The sequence below is a fragment of the Melospiza georgiana genome, chromosome 20 (assembly GCF_028018845.1).
Source record: "Melospiza georgiana isolate bMelGeo1 chromosome 20, bMelGeo1.pri, whole genome shotgun sequence".
Lineage (NCBI taxonomy): Eukaryota > Metazoa > Chordata > Aves > Passeriformes > Passerellidae > Melospiza > Melospiza georgiana.
In genome coordinates this window covers 8,174,976-8,193,080 of record NC_080449.1, presented here as the reverse complement: position 1 = coordinate 8,193,080, position 18,105 = coordinate 8,174,976, and the positions used below count along the sequence as shown (strand labels likewise).

At 56.1% G+C, this 18,105-nt stretch overlaps 1 protein-coding gene across 5 annotated transcripts in view; it reads right to left on the bottom strand.

Moving 5' to 3' along the window:
* ASS1 (argininosuccinate synthase 1) overlaps positions 1–18,105 on the bottom strand; it is a 28,711-nt gene that overhangs the window by 7,962 nt on the left and 2,644 nt on the right. For all 5 annotated transcript variants that reach the window (XM_058038465.1, XM_058038461.1, XM_058038463.1 and 2 more), the window contains exons 2-11: positions 17,923–18,034; positions 17,422–17,490; positions 17,011–17,199; positions 14,876–14,932; positions 14,391–14,465; positions 11,441–11,511; positions 11,041–11,071; positions 6,777–6,867; positions 4,857–4,941; positions 3,707–3,771 (exon numbers count right to left, since the gene is read on the bottom strand). In XM_058038465.1, coding sequence (XP_057894448.1) covers positions 3,707–3,771; positions 4,857–4,941; positions 6,777–6,867; positions 11,041–11,071; positions 11,441–11,511; positions 14,391–14,465; positions 14,876–14,932; positions 17,011–17,199; positions 17,422–17,490; positions 17,923–18,034 — 845 coding nt within the window. The remainder of the gene's footprint in view (positions 1–3,706; positions 3,772–4,856; positions 4,942–6,776; positions 6,868–11,040; positions 11,072–11,440; positions 11,512–14,390; positions 14,466–14,875; positions 14,933–17,010; positions 17,200–17,421; positions 17,491–17,922; positions 18,035–18,105) is intronic.

Sequence of the window (18,105 nt, the reverse complement as noted above, 5' to 3'; positions counted from 1 at the left end):
AAGAGGATGTGTCCCCAACCAGCCCCAGCCCCAGGAGAGGCTGAGGGGAGCCCACAGGGCTCAGAGCTTCACCAGGCTCTGCTCTCTCAGTGCCCTGGAGAGTGGCACAGGCTCAGCATGTCCTGTGCCAGTGTGGCCACAGTCCCACAGACAACAGGAGCCACAAGGGCAGCAGGCCAAGGCTGCTCCATCACACCTCATGCCAAGCAGTGCCCATGGTTCCAGCATCCTACAGGACCACAGCCTGACTGTCTTAAAGAAGAGCAGCCCCTCCTCTGCAGCCACCCCAGTGATGGTGCAGCTCAGGTGCTCACCAAACATCCATTCCCTCAGGATGTGGGAGCAGACAGCCAAGTTAACACCAAACCCCATGGGCACAGCAGTGACAGGGGCACAGGGAGCTGCTCCAGCCCCTCACTGTGGAGCCGAGCCCACCACTAACACAATTAAAACAATTACAATTAATATTCCCTCTCCTTCCCCTTAGGGCTGTTAAAGCCAGTTTGGGCTGAAGGTTTGGGTACTTGCCTTGACCCTCACCTCCTGCCCATCTGGGGGTGCTGGGAGACAGGACCAGAGCGTGTCAGCTGGGGCAGAGGGGAGGGCAGCTGACAGCCACTCTCCAGCCTCTGCCGAGGAGACAAGAGACACCTTCAAAGTGACACTCGCGCAATCTCCAAGTGTCTATTTTCCTCTCCCCATGTTTACAGGAAAAAGACAGAGGTGTCAGCACTGCAGCCCAACGATGCTTCAATCACCCCATAATTACTGCTAAGGAAGGGGGGACGGGAGCAGGGGGGACAGGGAGGGAGGCAGCGAAGGAGACAGCTGCCGCTACTTAAAATTTTCTAATTTGTAACCTCGGCTGTCACTTCACCTCCATCGGAGCAATTCTGCTGTGCTGAGTGCAGGCTGTCACTCCCGACGTCATCCCGGGGACGGCAAGGGACGTGGGGAAGGACAGGGGGATGCTGTGCCCATGGGAAAATGCTGCCCAAATTTCCACCCCTGGTCCAGGACTGAGGTTGAGCCATCAGGCCCAGTTTGGTGCTCATTGCAGGGAAAGGGTTTTCCACTTTCTCCTCCATCAGCTCAGCGCATCCACAGGAGGAAAAAGGAGGGAGACAAGGGGAGGAAATGCCCCAGCCACAGGCAGCGCTCGGCTTTTGGCAGCGGCCGTCCCCCTCCTTCCCTCTTCCTCCCCACTGATTTCATTTACCTCACTTAATTAGCCCCCCTTCGGAGTTAAAAAGATAATTTGATAATGAGGATGTGAGCGGGAGGCAGAGGCAGGGCCGTGCCCCCCGGCCCAGCCGTGCCCTCGACCCTGGCACCCCGTAATTAGCCACCCTCCTGCCACTAAAACAAATAGGGCAAACCCGAGTTAATTGGGCTTGAAAGGCTGCGAGCGGTTCCGTGCCTCCTCGCCCATTAGGCCTTAACGAAGTCCAATTAGGAGCTTAGTAAAAATCAATGCAAATGAATTTTTCCTCTTCTCTCACTTCCTGGGACTGGGAGATGAGGAAGAGGAGGCACCTTCGCTGCCACCTCCACCACAGGGAAGGCTCTGGACATGCTGCTGCCCGTGCCTCAGTTTCCCCTGCAGAACCCCAAATCTGCAGGGCAACCTCACACTGCTGGGTTTAAAGGATTCTCTCCTCCAAGCCCAGCTCCCATCTCCTGCACCATTGATCCTAAATCCATTTGGAGCCCAAAATGCACTCAGGTCACACCCTGAGTTCCAAAACCCTGTAGGAGAGCAGGTGCCCACAGCCCCCTCCTGTTTGGGCCTGCTTCACCCCACTCTCCCTCCCTCCTGCAGAATACATTTATGGGAGGTTTCTCTCAATCCCATAAAGCCAACCTGGGGCAGGATCTTGCTTAAAGCAAGGGGGAGGCTTCCCCAAGATCTCATCCCCACGGGGAGCCAGCCCAGGGTCTCCTCTTTGCAGAGCTTGCCCGGTCCCACAATGCAGGAGCACGGCAGCCATCGCTCGGCCCCAAATCTGTGGGGCAACCTCACAGGAGCTGGCTTGGAGGAGACAATCCTTTAAACCCCAGTAGTATCTCCCGCACCACTGATCCTAAATCCATTTGGAGTCCAAAATGATCCAGGCAGTGGTGGGGTCACACCCTGAGTTCCAAAACCCTGGAGGAGAGCAGGTGCCCACAGCCCCCTCCTGTTTGGGCCTGCTCCATCCCACTCTCCCTCTCTCCTGCATAACACATTTATGGGAGGGTTGTCTCAATCCCAAAAAGCCAACCAGGGGCAGGATCCTGCTCAAAGCAAGGGCAGTGAGGCTTCCCCAAGGTCTCATCCCCACGGGGAGCCACCCCAGGGTCTCTTCCCTGCAGGGCTGGCCTGCTCCTGTGGTGCAGGAGTGCGGCAGTGATCGCTCGGCCCCAAATCTGTGGGGCAACTTCACACTGCTGGGTTTAAAGGATTCTCTCCTCTAAGCCCAGCTTCCATCTCCTGCACCACTGATACTAAATCCATTTGGGGTCCAAAATGCACTCAGGTCACATCCAAAACATTCCAAAACCCTGGAGGAGAGCAGGTGCCCAGAGCCCCCTTCTGTTCTGGCCTGCTCCATCCCACTCTCCCTCCCTCCTGCATAACACATTTATGGGAGGTTTCTCTCAATCCCAAAAAGCCAACCATGGGCGGGATCCTGCTCAAAGCAATGGGGGGAGGCTTCCTCAAGGTCTCATCCCCACAGGGAGCCACCCCAGGGTCTCCTCCCTGCAGGGCTGGCCCAGATCCCCCGGTTCCCTGGCGCAGCAATCGCTTGGTGGTGTCACACAGCAGACAGACGTGACAGATAAATGGGCTTTGGAGGAATTATTAAATGCTGGAAGGGTCACTAGAGCGTGTCAGTGGCTCTTAAAAAAATAAAGCAGATTTTGACAAATTACTCAGCATCCTGAATGCAAATGCACAGGCTGGTGTGTGCGGGTTGGGGTTGGTTTTTTTTACTTCCTTCTTTTGGTTTCAATTTGATTATTTAAACTCAGATCAAATGATTTGGGGTTTTGTTTCTTGTTCTGTGGTGGGGAGGAACACCACAGGCTTAGTCTTACCAAAATATTTGCTGCTGCCCTGCACAGAGGGCAAGTTTAAAGAAAGGAAGCATCTAATTAAGAATTAACAAGATTTAAAACAAAAGAGTCGGAGCAAGGAGTTGGGAAATGATGCTGAGCCACCTCCTCACGTAGTTTTGCACAGGGCAGCTTGCTGCCTCCAGAGGTTTCCAATGAAATTGATCCCAATGGAAGATCAATATTAGGAGACATAGACTCAAAAATGCATGGATAAATCAAATATTTGCTTTTTTTAAAAAAATCAAAACAGTAATTTGCATCAGCCTCCTGTGGTTTGTACAGGTATTGGAGAGTCTGGCACCATCCAGGACCTTCCATGAGCATATCCTCACACAAGCTCTGAGCCTGGTGTGTTTGCTGTGGGGACAGGTCTCACACCTGGGGGCACTGGGACCCCAGGCTGGTGCCAGCTGTGGCAGTGAGTGGGAAACTGCTCTCATTAAAGAGCAACAAGGAGTCCCTGTCACGGGAAAATCTTTGCCAAAAGCTGATGGGGAGGCAAAGGCTGAGACTGCTGGTGTGACCTGAACCAGAGCACCCCAGCATTACTGAGCACCCATCATGGTTTTCCCATTTTTTTGTCTTTTCAGGGCCGTGCTCTCACCTCTGGACTTCATCCCCACGAATCGATTCTCCACGATGTCGATGCGCCCAACGCCGTGCTTGCCCCTGTGAGGAGAAGGGAGGTTGCAGCAGTCCCAGCCCCACTGTGGGTCAAAGGGGTGGACAATGGGGAAAAACCCCAAATGGCAGCAGGCCAGCCTCTGGGCAGCACTGCTGAGCAGCAGCAGGGACAAGGATAAAGTAGATGAGAAGGAAATTAATTTTTCTCTCCACCACTTGTCACTGGGGCTACCAGTGCTGCAGGCAGCCATGGAACTTCAGCCACTGGAAAATAAACTGGGAAAGGAGACAGGACATGGGACAGCTGTATTTCCAAAGTACTTTTAAAACCACTTATTAACCATTTAAAAAGTGAATAAAGTGGAAAAATTCATTCCCATTCATCACCAGCAGGATAAAGGCACAGAGGAGGATGGCCAGGACTGGGTGGCACTTAGGAGGAGTGAGTGCCCTTCTGGGTGCCCTCATGGGTGCTGCTGTATTTTTGGGCAAACTCCTGAGGATGGTTCTGTGCCAGCAGCAGCAGAAACCAGGGTGGCACATGGAAAGAAAATGGGGTGGCACATGGAAAGAAAACCCCAAAGGAGCTGCTGCTGTGGAGACAGGAATAGAAAAGGGCAGTGAACCTGGCCAGCAGGTCTCCATTCTCCCAAAAAGTCAACTCTCCACATGAAGAGGACACTGAGCCCTCTCAGGGAGACAGGGCAGGGCAAGATGTGAGAGCAGGGGGTCCAGGACTGAGCTGGGACAAGAACAAGTAAAAGGTGCCCTGCAGTGGGCAGGGCAGCTGGGGCACACAGGCAGCCCAGAAAATGCTCAGAGGACTTTTTAATCCTTCTCACTCCCAGTGAACAAAACCCTGAGGTATTTATACCCTTGTGTTCCTGGCCTTGGTGCCCAGCTCTGCTTGCTGGCATTTATGGCACAACTGGCACCATCTCATCGCTGGCCACCATCCCTGGGCTCACCAGGATGTGAGATCCTGGTCCCACCCCACTATGGATGCGCTGGGGATGCTGCCCTGTCCCCTCTGCTGGCCGGACAGGGTGGCAGAAGGGTCCCACCCCACTATGGGTGTCCTGGGGACACTGTCCTTGTCCCCTCTGCTGGCCGGACAGGGTGGCACTCACGCGATGTCATTCAGGTACACAAAGAGCTCCAGCGCCGAGGAACGGGTGGCTCCGTCCCCAGTGTTGGTGACCTTCACTGGGACACCTGCAGAGGCGGGGACAGAGGACGGGCAGCATCAGCCGGTGTCAGGATCCCCCCGGAACATCACCCCGTGGGCGTTAAATAGATGTGACAGATATGAACTCTAAATAACTTCTTAAAAAGGCATATCCAAGCTGGTGCGAGGGGGAGGCGAGGGGAGGGGGACCCACCTCGGGAGAGGAGCGAAATAAATAAATAATAAAAGGCCATAAAAACGTCACCCCCCCCTTCTTTTTCCTCTCTCTCCTCCCTCTCTCTTTTTTTTTTAGGGCCTGTGAAATTGCAACCAGGCCCTTAACTAATTGAATTTCACGCTCCGCAATTGTCTTACGGCGCTGCACCTTCTGTCCCACCAGCCCTTGCTGGGGAGGGGGGACAGAGTGACAAATGCGTGTCCCCCCCTCCTCCTCTCACCAGCACGGGGGGTGTCTGGGGGGACCCCCAGCCCGGGCTGCTCGCACACGCACGCACACGCACCCCGCGGCGGGGCGCTCCCCGCCATGAATTCATTATTGCACCTTCTCTTTCTTTCTTTACCTCCTCCTTAATATTTTTGGATTATTTTTTCTTTTTTTTTTTTTTTTTTTTTTTTTTTTTTTTTTATTAAGGGCACCGGGCAGGAGCAAAGCAGAGGGGGGTGGTGGTGGTGGTGGTGGTGATGGGGTAGGGGGGGATGCTGAATAGAAAGAGGCATTTTTTCTTTAGCGGTGTGAAATGAGCAATAAATGTATTAGGAAGCTGACAAGGGGGCTTCGGAGCCCACAAAGAAAAGCGGTGCGGAGTTGGAGGCTTAATCCCCCCTCCATCTGCCCTCCTCATTACCATTTAACGCACTATCAGTTGCCAATCAGCCTCAATGCCTCCCTTTCTAGTCTTTATTATATAGGCGCCCGCAAGAGCCCTGTCTAGTGATGGGGGCTGTCAGCTCCCCCCCAGCGCCCCCCCTTTAAACCCCCTATTTTCCAGGGGTTTATAAACTCAGTTGTAAATTGCTATTAAATGTAAACTCGCGGCAATAATGAACCTTAAGCTGCTTCTCGGCGTGGGCCCCCCCAGCCCGCGCCCTCCCCTCGCCCCGGCTCTTTCTCTCCTCATCCTCCACCGGGATATTGGCCGGGGTCCGCTCGGCGAAGAGCCGACAACGTCGGGGCTGTTGTTGCTGAAAGCTGCTTAGCCTTTGAAATAGTTAATAATTAGATTAAAACTTCAAATAAATTAACTAGGGGCTGAATGGGCTGCCGGGAGGGGGGCTGCTCCTCGCAGGGGGATGGTTATAATGGAGCAGGGAGCTGGCAGTGGGGAGGGGGTGTCCCCTCCCTGCAGGGTCTCCCCCCAACCTGTGCTGGGCTCACCACTGCTGCCAGGGTGGGTGGTGGCACGGGGATGGCTGTGGCTGGCAGAGGTGGAGATGCTGCTGAGTGTGCCCTGCTCGGTGCTGGGCGCTGCCTTGTGTCCCCAGGGATGCAGTGGAGCGTCCCTGTCTCCTCCACGATGGCATCACCAGCCAAACCCTGCTGAGCAGCTCCCCAGCTGTTACTTGGCCAGCATCACCTGCATGCCCTCAGAGCCACCTGCAGGACAGGGGACCCTGTGCCCACTGTGCCCTGATGGCAGGTGAGGGAGCTCAGATCCTTTTCCACCCTCGGAGGGGTCCCAGAAAGCTCCTGGGATCTGAGCAGACCCTCTGCACACCTCAAAGAGCCCTGGTGTGGTGCTGCACCATCCTCTGCCCCAATGGCAGAGTCAGGGCCACCCATCTGCCCAAGAACCCCAGTCCTGGGTGGGAAGTGGGGCTTGGGGACCCAGGGACGAGGGCCTGGCAGCAAGGAGGCTCCTACCCCTCTCAAACTCGATCTCCAGCACATCTGGGGTGTCAGGAGACTTGGCTGGATCACAGGTCTTGGTGTAGAGCCCGGGAGGAGCCTGGTTCTGCAGGAGAGGGAGAGAAGAGGGAGAGTCAGTGGCATTGCCATGGCCAACACTGCTGGCAGCCCCAACCCCAAAGCACGTCCTTCATCCCAAAACACATTCCTCATCCTAGGGGTCATCCCCCATCCCAAAGCACGTCCCCCATTCCAGGGGTGCATCCCCCATCCCAAAGCACATCCCTCATCCTAAACTACATCCCTTCCAGGGGTGCATCTCCCATCCCAAAGCCCATCTCCCATTCCAGGGGTGCATCCCCCATCCCAAAACACATCTCCCTTCCCAAACCACATCCTCCTGCAGGGGTGCATCCCCCATCCCTAAGCACATCCTCCATCCCAAAACACATCCCCCATCCCAAAGCACATCCTCCTCTCAGGGGTGCATCCCCCATCCCAAAGCACATTCCCCTCCAGGGGTGCATCCCCTATCTCAAAGCACATCCCTCATCCCAGGGGTGCACCCCCCATCCCAAAGCACATCCCCATTCCAGGGGTGCATCCTCCATCCCAAATCACATCACTCATCCCAAAGCACGTCCCCCATCCCAAAATACATCCCCCTCCAGGGATGCATCCCCCATCCCAAAGCACATTTCCCCTCCAGGGATGCATCCTCCATCCCAAAGTTCATCCCTCATTCCAAAATACATCCTCCATCCCAAAGCACATCCCCATTCCAGGGGTGCATCCCCCATCCCAAATCACATCACCCATCCCAGGGGTGCATCCCCCATCCCAAATCACATCACCCATCCCAGGGGTGCATCCCCCATCCCAAATCACATCTCTCATCCCAGGGGTGCACCCCCCATCCCAAATCACATCACCCATCCCAGGGGTGCATTCCCCATCCCAAATCACAGGACCAGCACGGCGCAGCACCGGCGCTTACCGGGGGCCCCGGGAACAAAGGGGTTGGCAGAATCAGCCAATTTTTCCCCTCAACTTGATCTCATCTTTCCCTCCGCCGCCCCCGCAGCTGGAGGCGGGCTGGCTGAGCAGAAGCAAGTCAGGCAGGGAAAAGCAGGGCGCGGGCGGGCCCCGCACAGCCCCGCAGCGGCCCGGCCCATGCGGCACGGACCGAAAACGCTGATGAGGCGGCCTGACCCCAGCAGGTGCTCCCGGCACACCGGCTCTTTCATGCTGTCCCCGGGGTTAATACACACGGGGGGAAATAGAGCAGCAAAGCAAAAACCCATTTCAGAGCACATCAACCTTTATGTATATATATATATTTATATATTTTTTTCTCTCTCTCTGAGATTTATAGGGAAGAGGCATCTTATCTCCATCAGAGCCAGGCCAGCAGAGGCTCGGGTGCCGATGGTGAATTGCTGCAATTGAAGTGCGTGCCAGAAGGGGGGTGGGGGCCGGGAAATGTAATATAAAAAAGCTTTCCGTCCCGGAGAACAAATGCTTTGCAATTTCACGTGGCCCCTCAGCACTCACCCATGATGCGGCTGACCCCGAAATACTTTCAGGTGTGTGTTTGTAAACTGCTGCCTCCAGAGGGACTCCCCAGGCAGCCACAGCTCCAGGAGGTGGAGGGGGAATGGGGCACAGAGCGGCCAGGGTGCTGCAGCGCCATGGAGAGTCAAGCAGCCTTTTGAAGGTGGCAAACTGGTATTTCCCACTAACCCAGAGCTCCAGCTCTGCCCAGCTGGGTTATCTCTGGGCAGGGAGGCCCTGCCTGTACTCACCCACCCAATGCCTGGCCCACGTTCTCCCCGTTCCTCTTTTCCTTTTTAAACCACAATTCTGCTCACTTAATCAAATCATGCAGTAGTTTGGGATGGAAGGAACCCTTAAATGTCCCTTTTCCTCCCTTCTCTTGCATTCCAGCAAGGAAAAAAAACCGATAAGGTATAAAGCAAGTTAGGAAAAAAGCCCCAAATAATCCATCCAAAAGTGATTGCTTCTAAAAAAATTTAAGCTTTTTAAATGGAAAAGTCATTTCTCTACAGCAGAAGTTTTCATCTAAAGTTTTTCCAGAATTTTAGTGAAAACTTCAATTTATTTTTGTCCAAACATATTTATATTTGCTGAAGCACTGCCAGCCCCTGAAGGAACCCCACACAGCTGCAAGGGAACCCCATCCCACCCTCCAACCTGGGGGGACCCCTTGCCTCACCCCAAACCTCGGGGTGCACATCCCAACACCAATCCTGGCAATGCAGACACAGCCACCCAAGCACTCCCTGCAGCAAACCCCTCCTCGCTTCCCATTTATTGCCATTTTCGTCCCTTTCCCTCGTTTTAAGGGACAGGCACTGGCAGGCAGGCTCATCTCCCCCGTGCCCCCACGCACAGATTACACGGGCTGTGGATTTCAATTTTACATCGTCTGGCCTTTCCTAGCCCTGATCACACTTATTAACTAGATGAACCTGCGAGAGATGATGAAAAACTTTGAGTTCAAAAGGAAAAGGTGGAAGGGGGTGGGAGAAAAAAGACCGGAAAGTATTAAAAACTCTTTACTAAACATTGGAAGTCAAAGTCAGGTAGTTTCCAATTTTCCGAGCCAACTATGAAAACCCCTATTAAATAAAATAACTAAATAGAAATAAAAGTGACATTTGGCTTGCATTCCATCATTACGGTGTGAGTCTGTCCTCTTTTTATTCTCTCTCCTAAAAGCACAGTTCAAATGACAAATAGTTTGTTGCAGTGTATCAATGCCTTCTATTTATCCCTCCCCGCAGGGGGGCTAGTCCTGCAATGTCATCTTTAAAGGGAAGAGAGGGAAAAAAAGGGGGGGAAAAAAGGGGGGGAAAAAAGGGGAAGAGTGTGTGGAAAGTGGGAGAGGGAGGGGGGAAGAAAGAAGCAAGAAAAACGGGGCAAGAAGAGAAGAAATTGGAAGCAAATGGTCCATGAAGTAAACCATGATGCAGAGCTATCGATGCCGCAAATGGTTTATTCATCCGGCTGATATTGTTGTGCCCGGGACTGAATGAACTCTTTCAGAGTGCCATATGAAGTTAAAGCAAGTAAATTTCTATCTTTCTCCACATTAGCTGCCTCATTGCCCTTCAATCGGGCCTCACAGAGGCAGAAAATAGCTCAACCATCTGCTTTCAAATCCCTGCGTTTGGCAGGTCCCGGGGGTTTGGGGAGGGGAGCCCGCCGTGCCTGGCACCCCGGATCCTGCCAGGGCCACCTTGTGCCCAGCGCCGCTTCCCGGGCCGGGCGGGGGACGGCAGCGACAGCGACAGCAGCGACAGGGACAGCAGCGACAGGGACAGCTCCATCCCCAGCCATCCCCAGCACAGTCCCAGGGTGAGGTGCCCGAGCAGGGGATGCTCCGGATGGGGTCAGGGCACAGCTTTGGGAAGGGAACGGGTTTAGCAGAGCCCGGGGAGTGCGGGGCAGAGTAGAGGCGCTGGGTGCTGCCACTGGTTCGGGATGGGCACGGGTCAGGCCCGTGCCACCTTCAGCTGAAGCCCTGAACGCCCGTCCCTGTGCCAACCACTCTCTGTAAGGAGAGCCCACAGGAACACGGACACCCCTCGGGAGGGCACCAGAGGAGGAGCGGGACCCCTCTCCACCTTCACCTTCCTCTTCCTCGCTGCCCGGCGCAGGCACGCGTCAGCCCCGCTGCGGGAGCGGCTGCGGGCACGGAGCTCCAGCGGCTCCGCTCGCTCTGCGCCCGCCTTCCCCTCCTCTCCCGGGCTGTCTAATTAGCCCTGATGGATAGTTTAAATAGATAGCTTAAATAGATAGTTCAAACAGCGGCCGGGCCGGGGACCCGCTGGAGCGTGAACGGCGCAGGCAGCGCCAGGATGCAGCACCGCGGGCACGGCCGGGGATGTGCCGCTGTCACCGGGCCCTGGTCCCTGCTGGTACCAGAGCTGGTGGCCCCATGGGCGCCCACAGGGTGTCCAACACCACCACCCATCCAACGGGAGGTTTTACCCCCATGGAGAGCGAGGAGGGCTGGGCGAGCTGCAGGGGACACCCCGAACCTCTGCCACCCGTCACCAGCACCGCATCTCACTGCCCGCGACTCTGTCCCCTCCGGTGTCACCCTGGTCCCGTCCCCTGTTCAAGCTGGCAATGAACGCGCCGGGGGCGGTGGCGGAACCTCCCCGGGCGGCCCCGCCGTGAAATTTCCAATTAGGCTGCAAACACACCCTGAGACGCCCCCGACCCGCGGCTGCCGGGATCGATTGATTACCTTGGGGTTCTCCAGGATCCCGGCTTCGTAGCTGCAGCAGGCAGGAAGGAGGGAGAGAGAGGTCACTGCAGCACCTGCAACTTTGCAACCCCAAAAGCCACCGGGATGAGACCCCCGCTCCCACCCACCCCATGAGGACGGACATAAGAACACGTTAAGGATTTCCAGAGCAGCCCTGAGAGGAGAGCTGGGCTTAGGAGAGTCCAGGAGATGAATGCTGCCATGTGGAATGTGGACAATTAGATAGAAAGGGAGGATGGAGGATTTGGTGTGGTCAGCATGTGGAGGGGCAGCCTGGGGCAATGGGTGTGCCTATTCTGGACATGTGGGTTGGAGGGGATTTGGGCTGCAGATCCCAGGTCTTCGCCTCATGGGAGTCCCCACCTGCCCAGCTCCTCACCTGATGTGCATTAGGTTCTCATCCATGCTCCAGGGTGTCTGAGGTGTCACAGGCACTGGGATCCCGTGTTTCTGCCAAGAAAGGGAGACTGGGGGTAAAAACAGCCTGCAGGGAAAGCCAGCCCTCATCGAGGCTAGTTCCAGCAGGATCAGCCCCAAAGGCACAGCCCATGGCACCAGCAGGGCAGCACAGAGCGAGGTGCACTCCCATGTCCCTGACCAACAGCAGCTGCCACCACAAGGGCCAGCCCAACAGGGACATCAGGGACACAGTGTGGCTGGGTGGGGGAGAATGGCCATCCCAGCCCTGCCAAGGCTGAGGAGGGGCCCCAGAGCACCCCATGAACCCCAGAGATGGGGACACCAGCACAGATGATGTCTGCTTTGCCCAGCTCCAGGGCCAGGATGGTGCAATGCTCTCAGGTGTGTGGTGGGATTGTTGGGATGTCATTTGCAGGGTCAGGAGCTGAATTTGATGAACCTATGGGTCCCTTGCAGCTCAAGGTGTTCATGATTCTGCAATTCCCCCAGCCAGGCTTCTCAGCAAGGGGAGGTGACACTGGGATCCGTGTCCCCAAACCCACAGGATGCTCTAGAGCCTACAGAGGACAATGCTGTGTCTTGAGGGGACAGCAGCACATCCTCACAGCCTGGTGCAAACCCTTGGTGAAGCAGACACACCCCAGGCAGGCTCAGTGCCCAGGGCACCTCGAGCACACCATGCCCAGGGATGTGTGGCCCCAGAGCAGCTCCCTGGCCAGCAGGATGTGCAGCCCCCGAGCCCAGCTCCCTAACGAGGTCACCAGCCTGCCATTTATCCACTGACACTTCAATGGGGGAAATTGCCTGTGAAAACGAGGTGAATACGTGGGGGAATTAGCGGGAGAGGTGACGGCAGCAAGGCTGAAACTGGAGCCAGTGGGGACATCACCCACCCTGCAGGGACACTGAGCCACAATGTGCTGGCTATGGGACAGCCATGGCATGGCAGGGATGGGGACAGCAGCTCCCACTGAGCCTTGATGTGTCTGTACAGCCTGGGCAGCTCTGGCATTGCAGTGTCACCACAGCAGGGGCTCAGGGAAGGGCTCAGCTGGGGACAGGAGCAGGGGCTGAGGGGACATTTCTTGTTTGGCCAGTAACAGGGGAAGGAAATGCTCGTGGTTGTCGCATCACAGCCCTCAAACCACCACCTGAGGTGGGAACAAGGTTCTGAGATCTCCTCATGCTGTAGAGGGACTGACTCAGCCCTGCTCCTGGGGGGACATGGCCTCAGGCTCATGGGTTCTGATTTGCTGGTTCCCCACAATAATTCCAGAACAGGGCCTGCTGAGACCCCCATTGTCCAAGCTAGACCTTCTCTGGCACAGCTTAAGGCCATTTCCTCTTGTCCTATCTTCTATTTGTGAGAAGAGACCCAGCATTGGCACACCCACCTCACCTTGGGTGTACAAATCCATCTTCCAGTGATCCTGAGCATCCTTGTGCCCTCTGCCAGCTCTCTCCTGGTAACTGGGAAAGCCAGTGCTCCCCAACCCATCCTCACCCCATGTCACAGAGGATCCTCCAAGTCCAGACCCAATACCTACAGAGCCTAGGCAGCCTTTGCAGGAGTCAAAGGCGCCACCACCAAAGAGGGATTTTGTTCTCAGCTTCACCTGGCTCTGCCTGTGGCCAGGCTATTCCTGGGGCAGCACCCAGGGGAGTTTGGCTGCTCCCATCAAGGTTTGAGAATGAAGCAGCCACTGGCACAGATTTGCTGCCAGAGCAAGGCAGGGTTCAGCCCCTGGGCAGCAAACCCATGGAGAGAGCTGTGCCACAGTGAAACAGAACCTCACTTTCCCTGGCATCAATGGAACCCAAAATCATAATTTTCCAATTCCCCCAGCACCAAGGTGACACATGCATGTGCTCAACGGACCTGGCCATGCATCCCCCTCTTCTCAGGATGAAAAAGAAAGGAAACCACTTTTTTGTTTTTTTTTTTTTGTTACAGATAACTAAAGACTGAAAAGTACTTAAACCCTCACCCACAACCTTTTGCTCATGGAATGGGGCCCCAACCCATTTCATTTCCCTTCCTCCCCCTTCCCAAACAAACAAAACAATCCCCACAACCAAACAAAACCCCCAACCCCAAAACACATGTTCCATTTTCCATATAATAAAACCACGGTGCTCTTAATAACTGCCCTATTTGACAATTTGTTTGGCAACATATGGAAAGCTCTCGTAAACTCTCCCCTTCATAATACAGCAGCAGATGGCAAACACAATCCTCAACACACCACGCTCTCCTGGCAGCCCTAATGGACTCAGAGGGCTCCTCACCCCACGCCACATCCCTCCAGCTCCACACCTCTCCTTCCCTGAGATTACCCAGGCAGCTCCAGTGGCAGCTATTTAAAAACTGAAGCAATTTTCTGGTTTATGCACAGAGCTGACTTTTCCCTTTTGATTGATTGAGCTGAGTTGTCAAGCATTTCCATGGAGTCGCTAAAAAAGAAAGGTACCCTGGTGGGCACATAAAAACCTGATGCAAAACTTCTAATATGTTTTATTGTAACTTGTACTTCAAAAAGGAAGGGACAACAAAGGTGAATGAATTTGCTTTGTCTGTTACACAAGTCAGGGAGCTGGGACCCGTTTCCTTGGAAAGAGGGTTACAATTAATAGCCAGGTAATTATGGGGCTTTTAGAAAGGAAGGAGAGAAAGAAATAGAGGAAAGGGGGGTGGGGGAAACTCTGACCAGGAGGCTCCTGAGTGGTGCTGCAGGGATGTTGTGCAGGGTGTGCTGCTGTCACCTGCCAAGCCTGGTGAGCATCCTGTGGTGGCCCTGAGCATCCCATGGTCACTCCAACAATCCCAGGCCTACCCTGAGCTTCCACAGCCACTCTGAGCACCTTTTGCTGCCCTGGGCATCTTGTGGCTACCCCACACCAGCTCCTACCTTGGCATAATCCATCAGCTCACGGCGGCCAGGAAAGCGCTGGTAAAACTCAGGCAGCCTCCACGGTGCAACAACCTGGCAGGAGAGCAGGAGATGAGAATCCCCTGCCCTCTTGTAGCCCCTGGGAGCCAAGACCCACAGGGTGTTGCTCCCCCAGCTGAAATTTAATCTCCCAGCACAAGGTGGGAGTAAACCAAACCCCGACCCTAACCAGGCACTGGATGCAGAGGGAAACAGGCAGCATCGATTAGCCAGCAGCTGCCTTGGTGCTGCCTCCTCTGCGGCCTCGTGGTGTTTGGGGTAAAAATAGGTCAATTAAGGATCATTACAGCCCCCTGAAATGCCAAAACGTGGCTGCGTGCAGCTGGTGGCTTGTTAAAGTGAGGCAGGGCCGTTCGCATGGGTGTTAAAACAGAATTGCCAGCAGCTGCAGAGGGGCAGGAGCCCCGCGGTGGGGAGGCAGAGGATGGGTTTGGGTGCCTTACCTTGATCTTGGGACACAGGGCATAGCAGCTGAGCTCAAACCGAACCTGGTCATTGCCCTGGAACAGGAAAGGAGGTGCTGAGGGGTCACCCCAGCCCAGGGTGTGAGAGACACACACACACACACTCAGCCTCTGAGGAGCTGCTTGGCTCCTGCCACAGCTCCCCTGGTGGTGTTGGAAACCTTGGGCACAGAGGGCAAGGATTCTCCATCCTGATCATTCCTGGTCCATCTCCACGGCTGGTTTGGACCCCAAGCCACCTTTCCTGTAGCTCTTGGTGTGTGTTCAAACCAGATTGGGGTATTTTTTCCCCCAAAGACACCAAAGGACAAAGAAGGAAGAGGGCAAGGTGGGGGTAAGACCACAGTGAGCAGAGGGATGCAGAAACTCATCATTAAACAGCTCCAAACCTCCCTTTACATTAATTGTCCCTGATTAGATCCCACTAATGAGTCCAGGTAGCTGGGAAGGGGCAGGGAGCAGCAGGAAGGCTGGGAATTACGAGCCCTTCCAAGGGAATAGCACTCACTTAGATGTATTTTCCACCCTCACCACGGGGTGTAAGGACCCCCATTCCCTGCCGTGGGCCTGAGGATACATTTACACCGGGCTGGGCATTCCCACAGGACTATTACACACATCCAGCAGAGCACTCAGCTCCCTCCCGGGCCCGGCACTGTCCATCTGCTCGGCAGCAGCGGGATCCACACCCCAGATGGTCCCATCTGAGGCTCCGCAGCCGGCTCGAGTTACCGGCAGTCCGTCCGTCCGTCCGTCCCTGCCAGTGCCCGCGGCTTAATGGCCCGGGGAGAGCAGCCACCGGGGGTGCCCTGTGTCGTGGTTTGAGAGGAAGTGAGCTTTTTGGGGTGCTGGAAATGTCGCAGGCCAAACCACGACACCCTGCCAGCAGGGAGGGCTGGTGGCACCTGGGGGCAGAGGGGACACCGTGGCGGTGGGGGTGTGTTAATCCAGGGCACCTTTGCAAGAAAAGCTTGGTGGGGATGGATAGGATGGACAGAAAGGGGTGCAGGGACCTGATTGCAGCAGGAGAGACAGTAATTCCTGTCATGTGTCCCTTCAGCTGTCCCTCTGCCCCATCTCCTGGGTGCTTGGCACTCTCCTGGCTGCATTTAACATCCCCTTTCTAGCAGGGTCCCCACCGTGGGGACCCCCAAGACCTCACCCTAGCCCGAGGCATGGGCTGTGGGAGGAGGAGAAGGAGGCACCCAGCAGCTCCTGCGTTCACCCTCACCCGTCCCAGGTGTCCCAGCAGGGGCTGGACGTGCTGGGGGTGACCCACGGCCACGTCCCGCAGGTCCCACGGCCCCACCACGCTCCCCGAGGGGGATTCCCCCTCTCCAGGAACGGGCTGGCCCCGAGCATCCCCTATCCGCGGTCTCTGGCTGCCTCTAGCGGCAAAGCGTCCTCCCTGCGGCCGGCGGGGACTGCGGGGACGGGGACAACTGGGACAGGGACCGGCACAAACGGGATAGGGACTGACACGGCCGGGATAGGGACAGGAATGGGGACAGGAACAACCGGGATAGGGACTGACACAGCCGGGATAGGGACAGGAATGGGGACAGGGACAGGAACAACCGGGATAGGGACAGGAATGGGGACAGGGACCGACACAGCCGAGACAGGGACAGGAACAACCGGGATAGGGACCGGCACAGCCAGGATAGGGACAGGAACGAGGACAGGGATAGGGTCTGGTACAACCGGGATAGGGACAGGAACGGGGACAGGGGCCAGGAGAGCCAGAACTGGGGACAGGAACAGGGACAGAGCCTGGGACAGTTGCACCTATTCCAGGACTCCCCTAACCACCTCGGGTTGTGCTGGCCAGGAGTCTCAGCTGGCTCCTGGCCCGGGCAGCCCCAGCATTTTGAAATCCTTGCCAGACCCTCAGCTGTGACTCCAACCTTCCCAACAGTGAGACGGAACCGAAATTGGGCACAGAAATCCCAGAAGCGAGGAGGAAGTGTTGAAACACAGCTGAGTTTTGCACAGATCCCCTAAAACACCCCATGCACCCCTCCCGGCACCCCCAGCTCGCCCTGCAGACTGAGCAGCTCCCCCAGCCGAGCACAAGGAGCCCTCCCTGCCCGGTGCCCGTGTGCCCTGCTCACCTTGCCCGTGGCCCCGTGGGCGATGTAGGCAGCTCGCTCCTGCTGGGCGATGCCCACCAGCCCGCGGGCGATGCAGGGCCGTGCCAAGGCCGTGCCCAGCAGGTACCGATCCTCGTAGAGCGCGTTGGCCTGCACGGCCGGCCAGATGAAGCTCTCCACGAACTCCCTGCTGACGTCCTCGATGTAAACCTGCCAGCAGAGGGACCCTAATGGAAGGGCTGCTGCAGGGGAAATCCACTCTGCAGTTTTAAGAACAGTGCAGCAAAAATCTCTTTGCTTCTCTTTTCCTAAGTGCTACTAAAAGGCTTTGGGGCAAATCCTCTGGAGAAGAGATTTCTCATGGGCACAATCCCCTCTCTGGGGTGTGTGAGACCCCCATGGTGGGCAGCAAGGGCAGGGACACTGTGTTACCTTCTTGGCCCCCAGTGCCAGTGCTTTCTTTCGTGCTGCCTCAAAATCTTCCTTCTGCCCAATGTTGGCCTGGAAGCAGTGAAAACAAAAAAAAAGACTCAGTGTGAAACAAGGCCACAAAACCCAGAGCAAGCCCAGTTTGGCACAGGGCATTGTGCATGGCGTGACAGAATCTGTGGTGGCTGGGCTTGAGGACACCCAGGATGGGCAGGAGGGGCGTTCCACTCCCTGAGCTGGATATCTCAGGGCCATGCCCTGCTCTGCCAAGCCCCTTGGCTCTGCCCTGATTCCCTGCCTTCATTAGCACAGGGTCATTAGCTGGCAGGGACAGGCTGTGCCACACAGGGCTGGCAGCTCAGCAGAGCAGCAGTGAGCTGGGCCATGGTTAACCAGTGTGAGCAGGGTCACCACCACAGCACACACACACAGCAGGACCCCCACTGCCCCCCCAGACCAATGGCCCTGCACCCCCTGCACCCCGAGGGACAGCCCAGAGCTCACCAGGTAGGCGATAACATCGTAGCCCTGCTCCTTCAGCCACACCAGGATGCAGGAGGTGTCGAGCCCCCCGCTGTAGGCCAGGACCACTGTGCCCTTGGGCTGAGCCATGGTGCTGCCAAAGCAAAGGAAAAGGGGGTCATGGAGCCCCTCCTGCCTTACTGCAGCCACCAGCCACGGCACCAG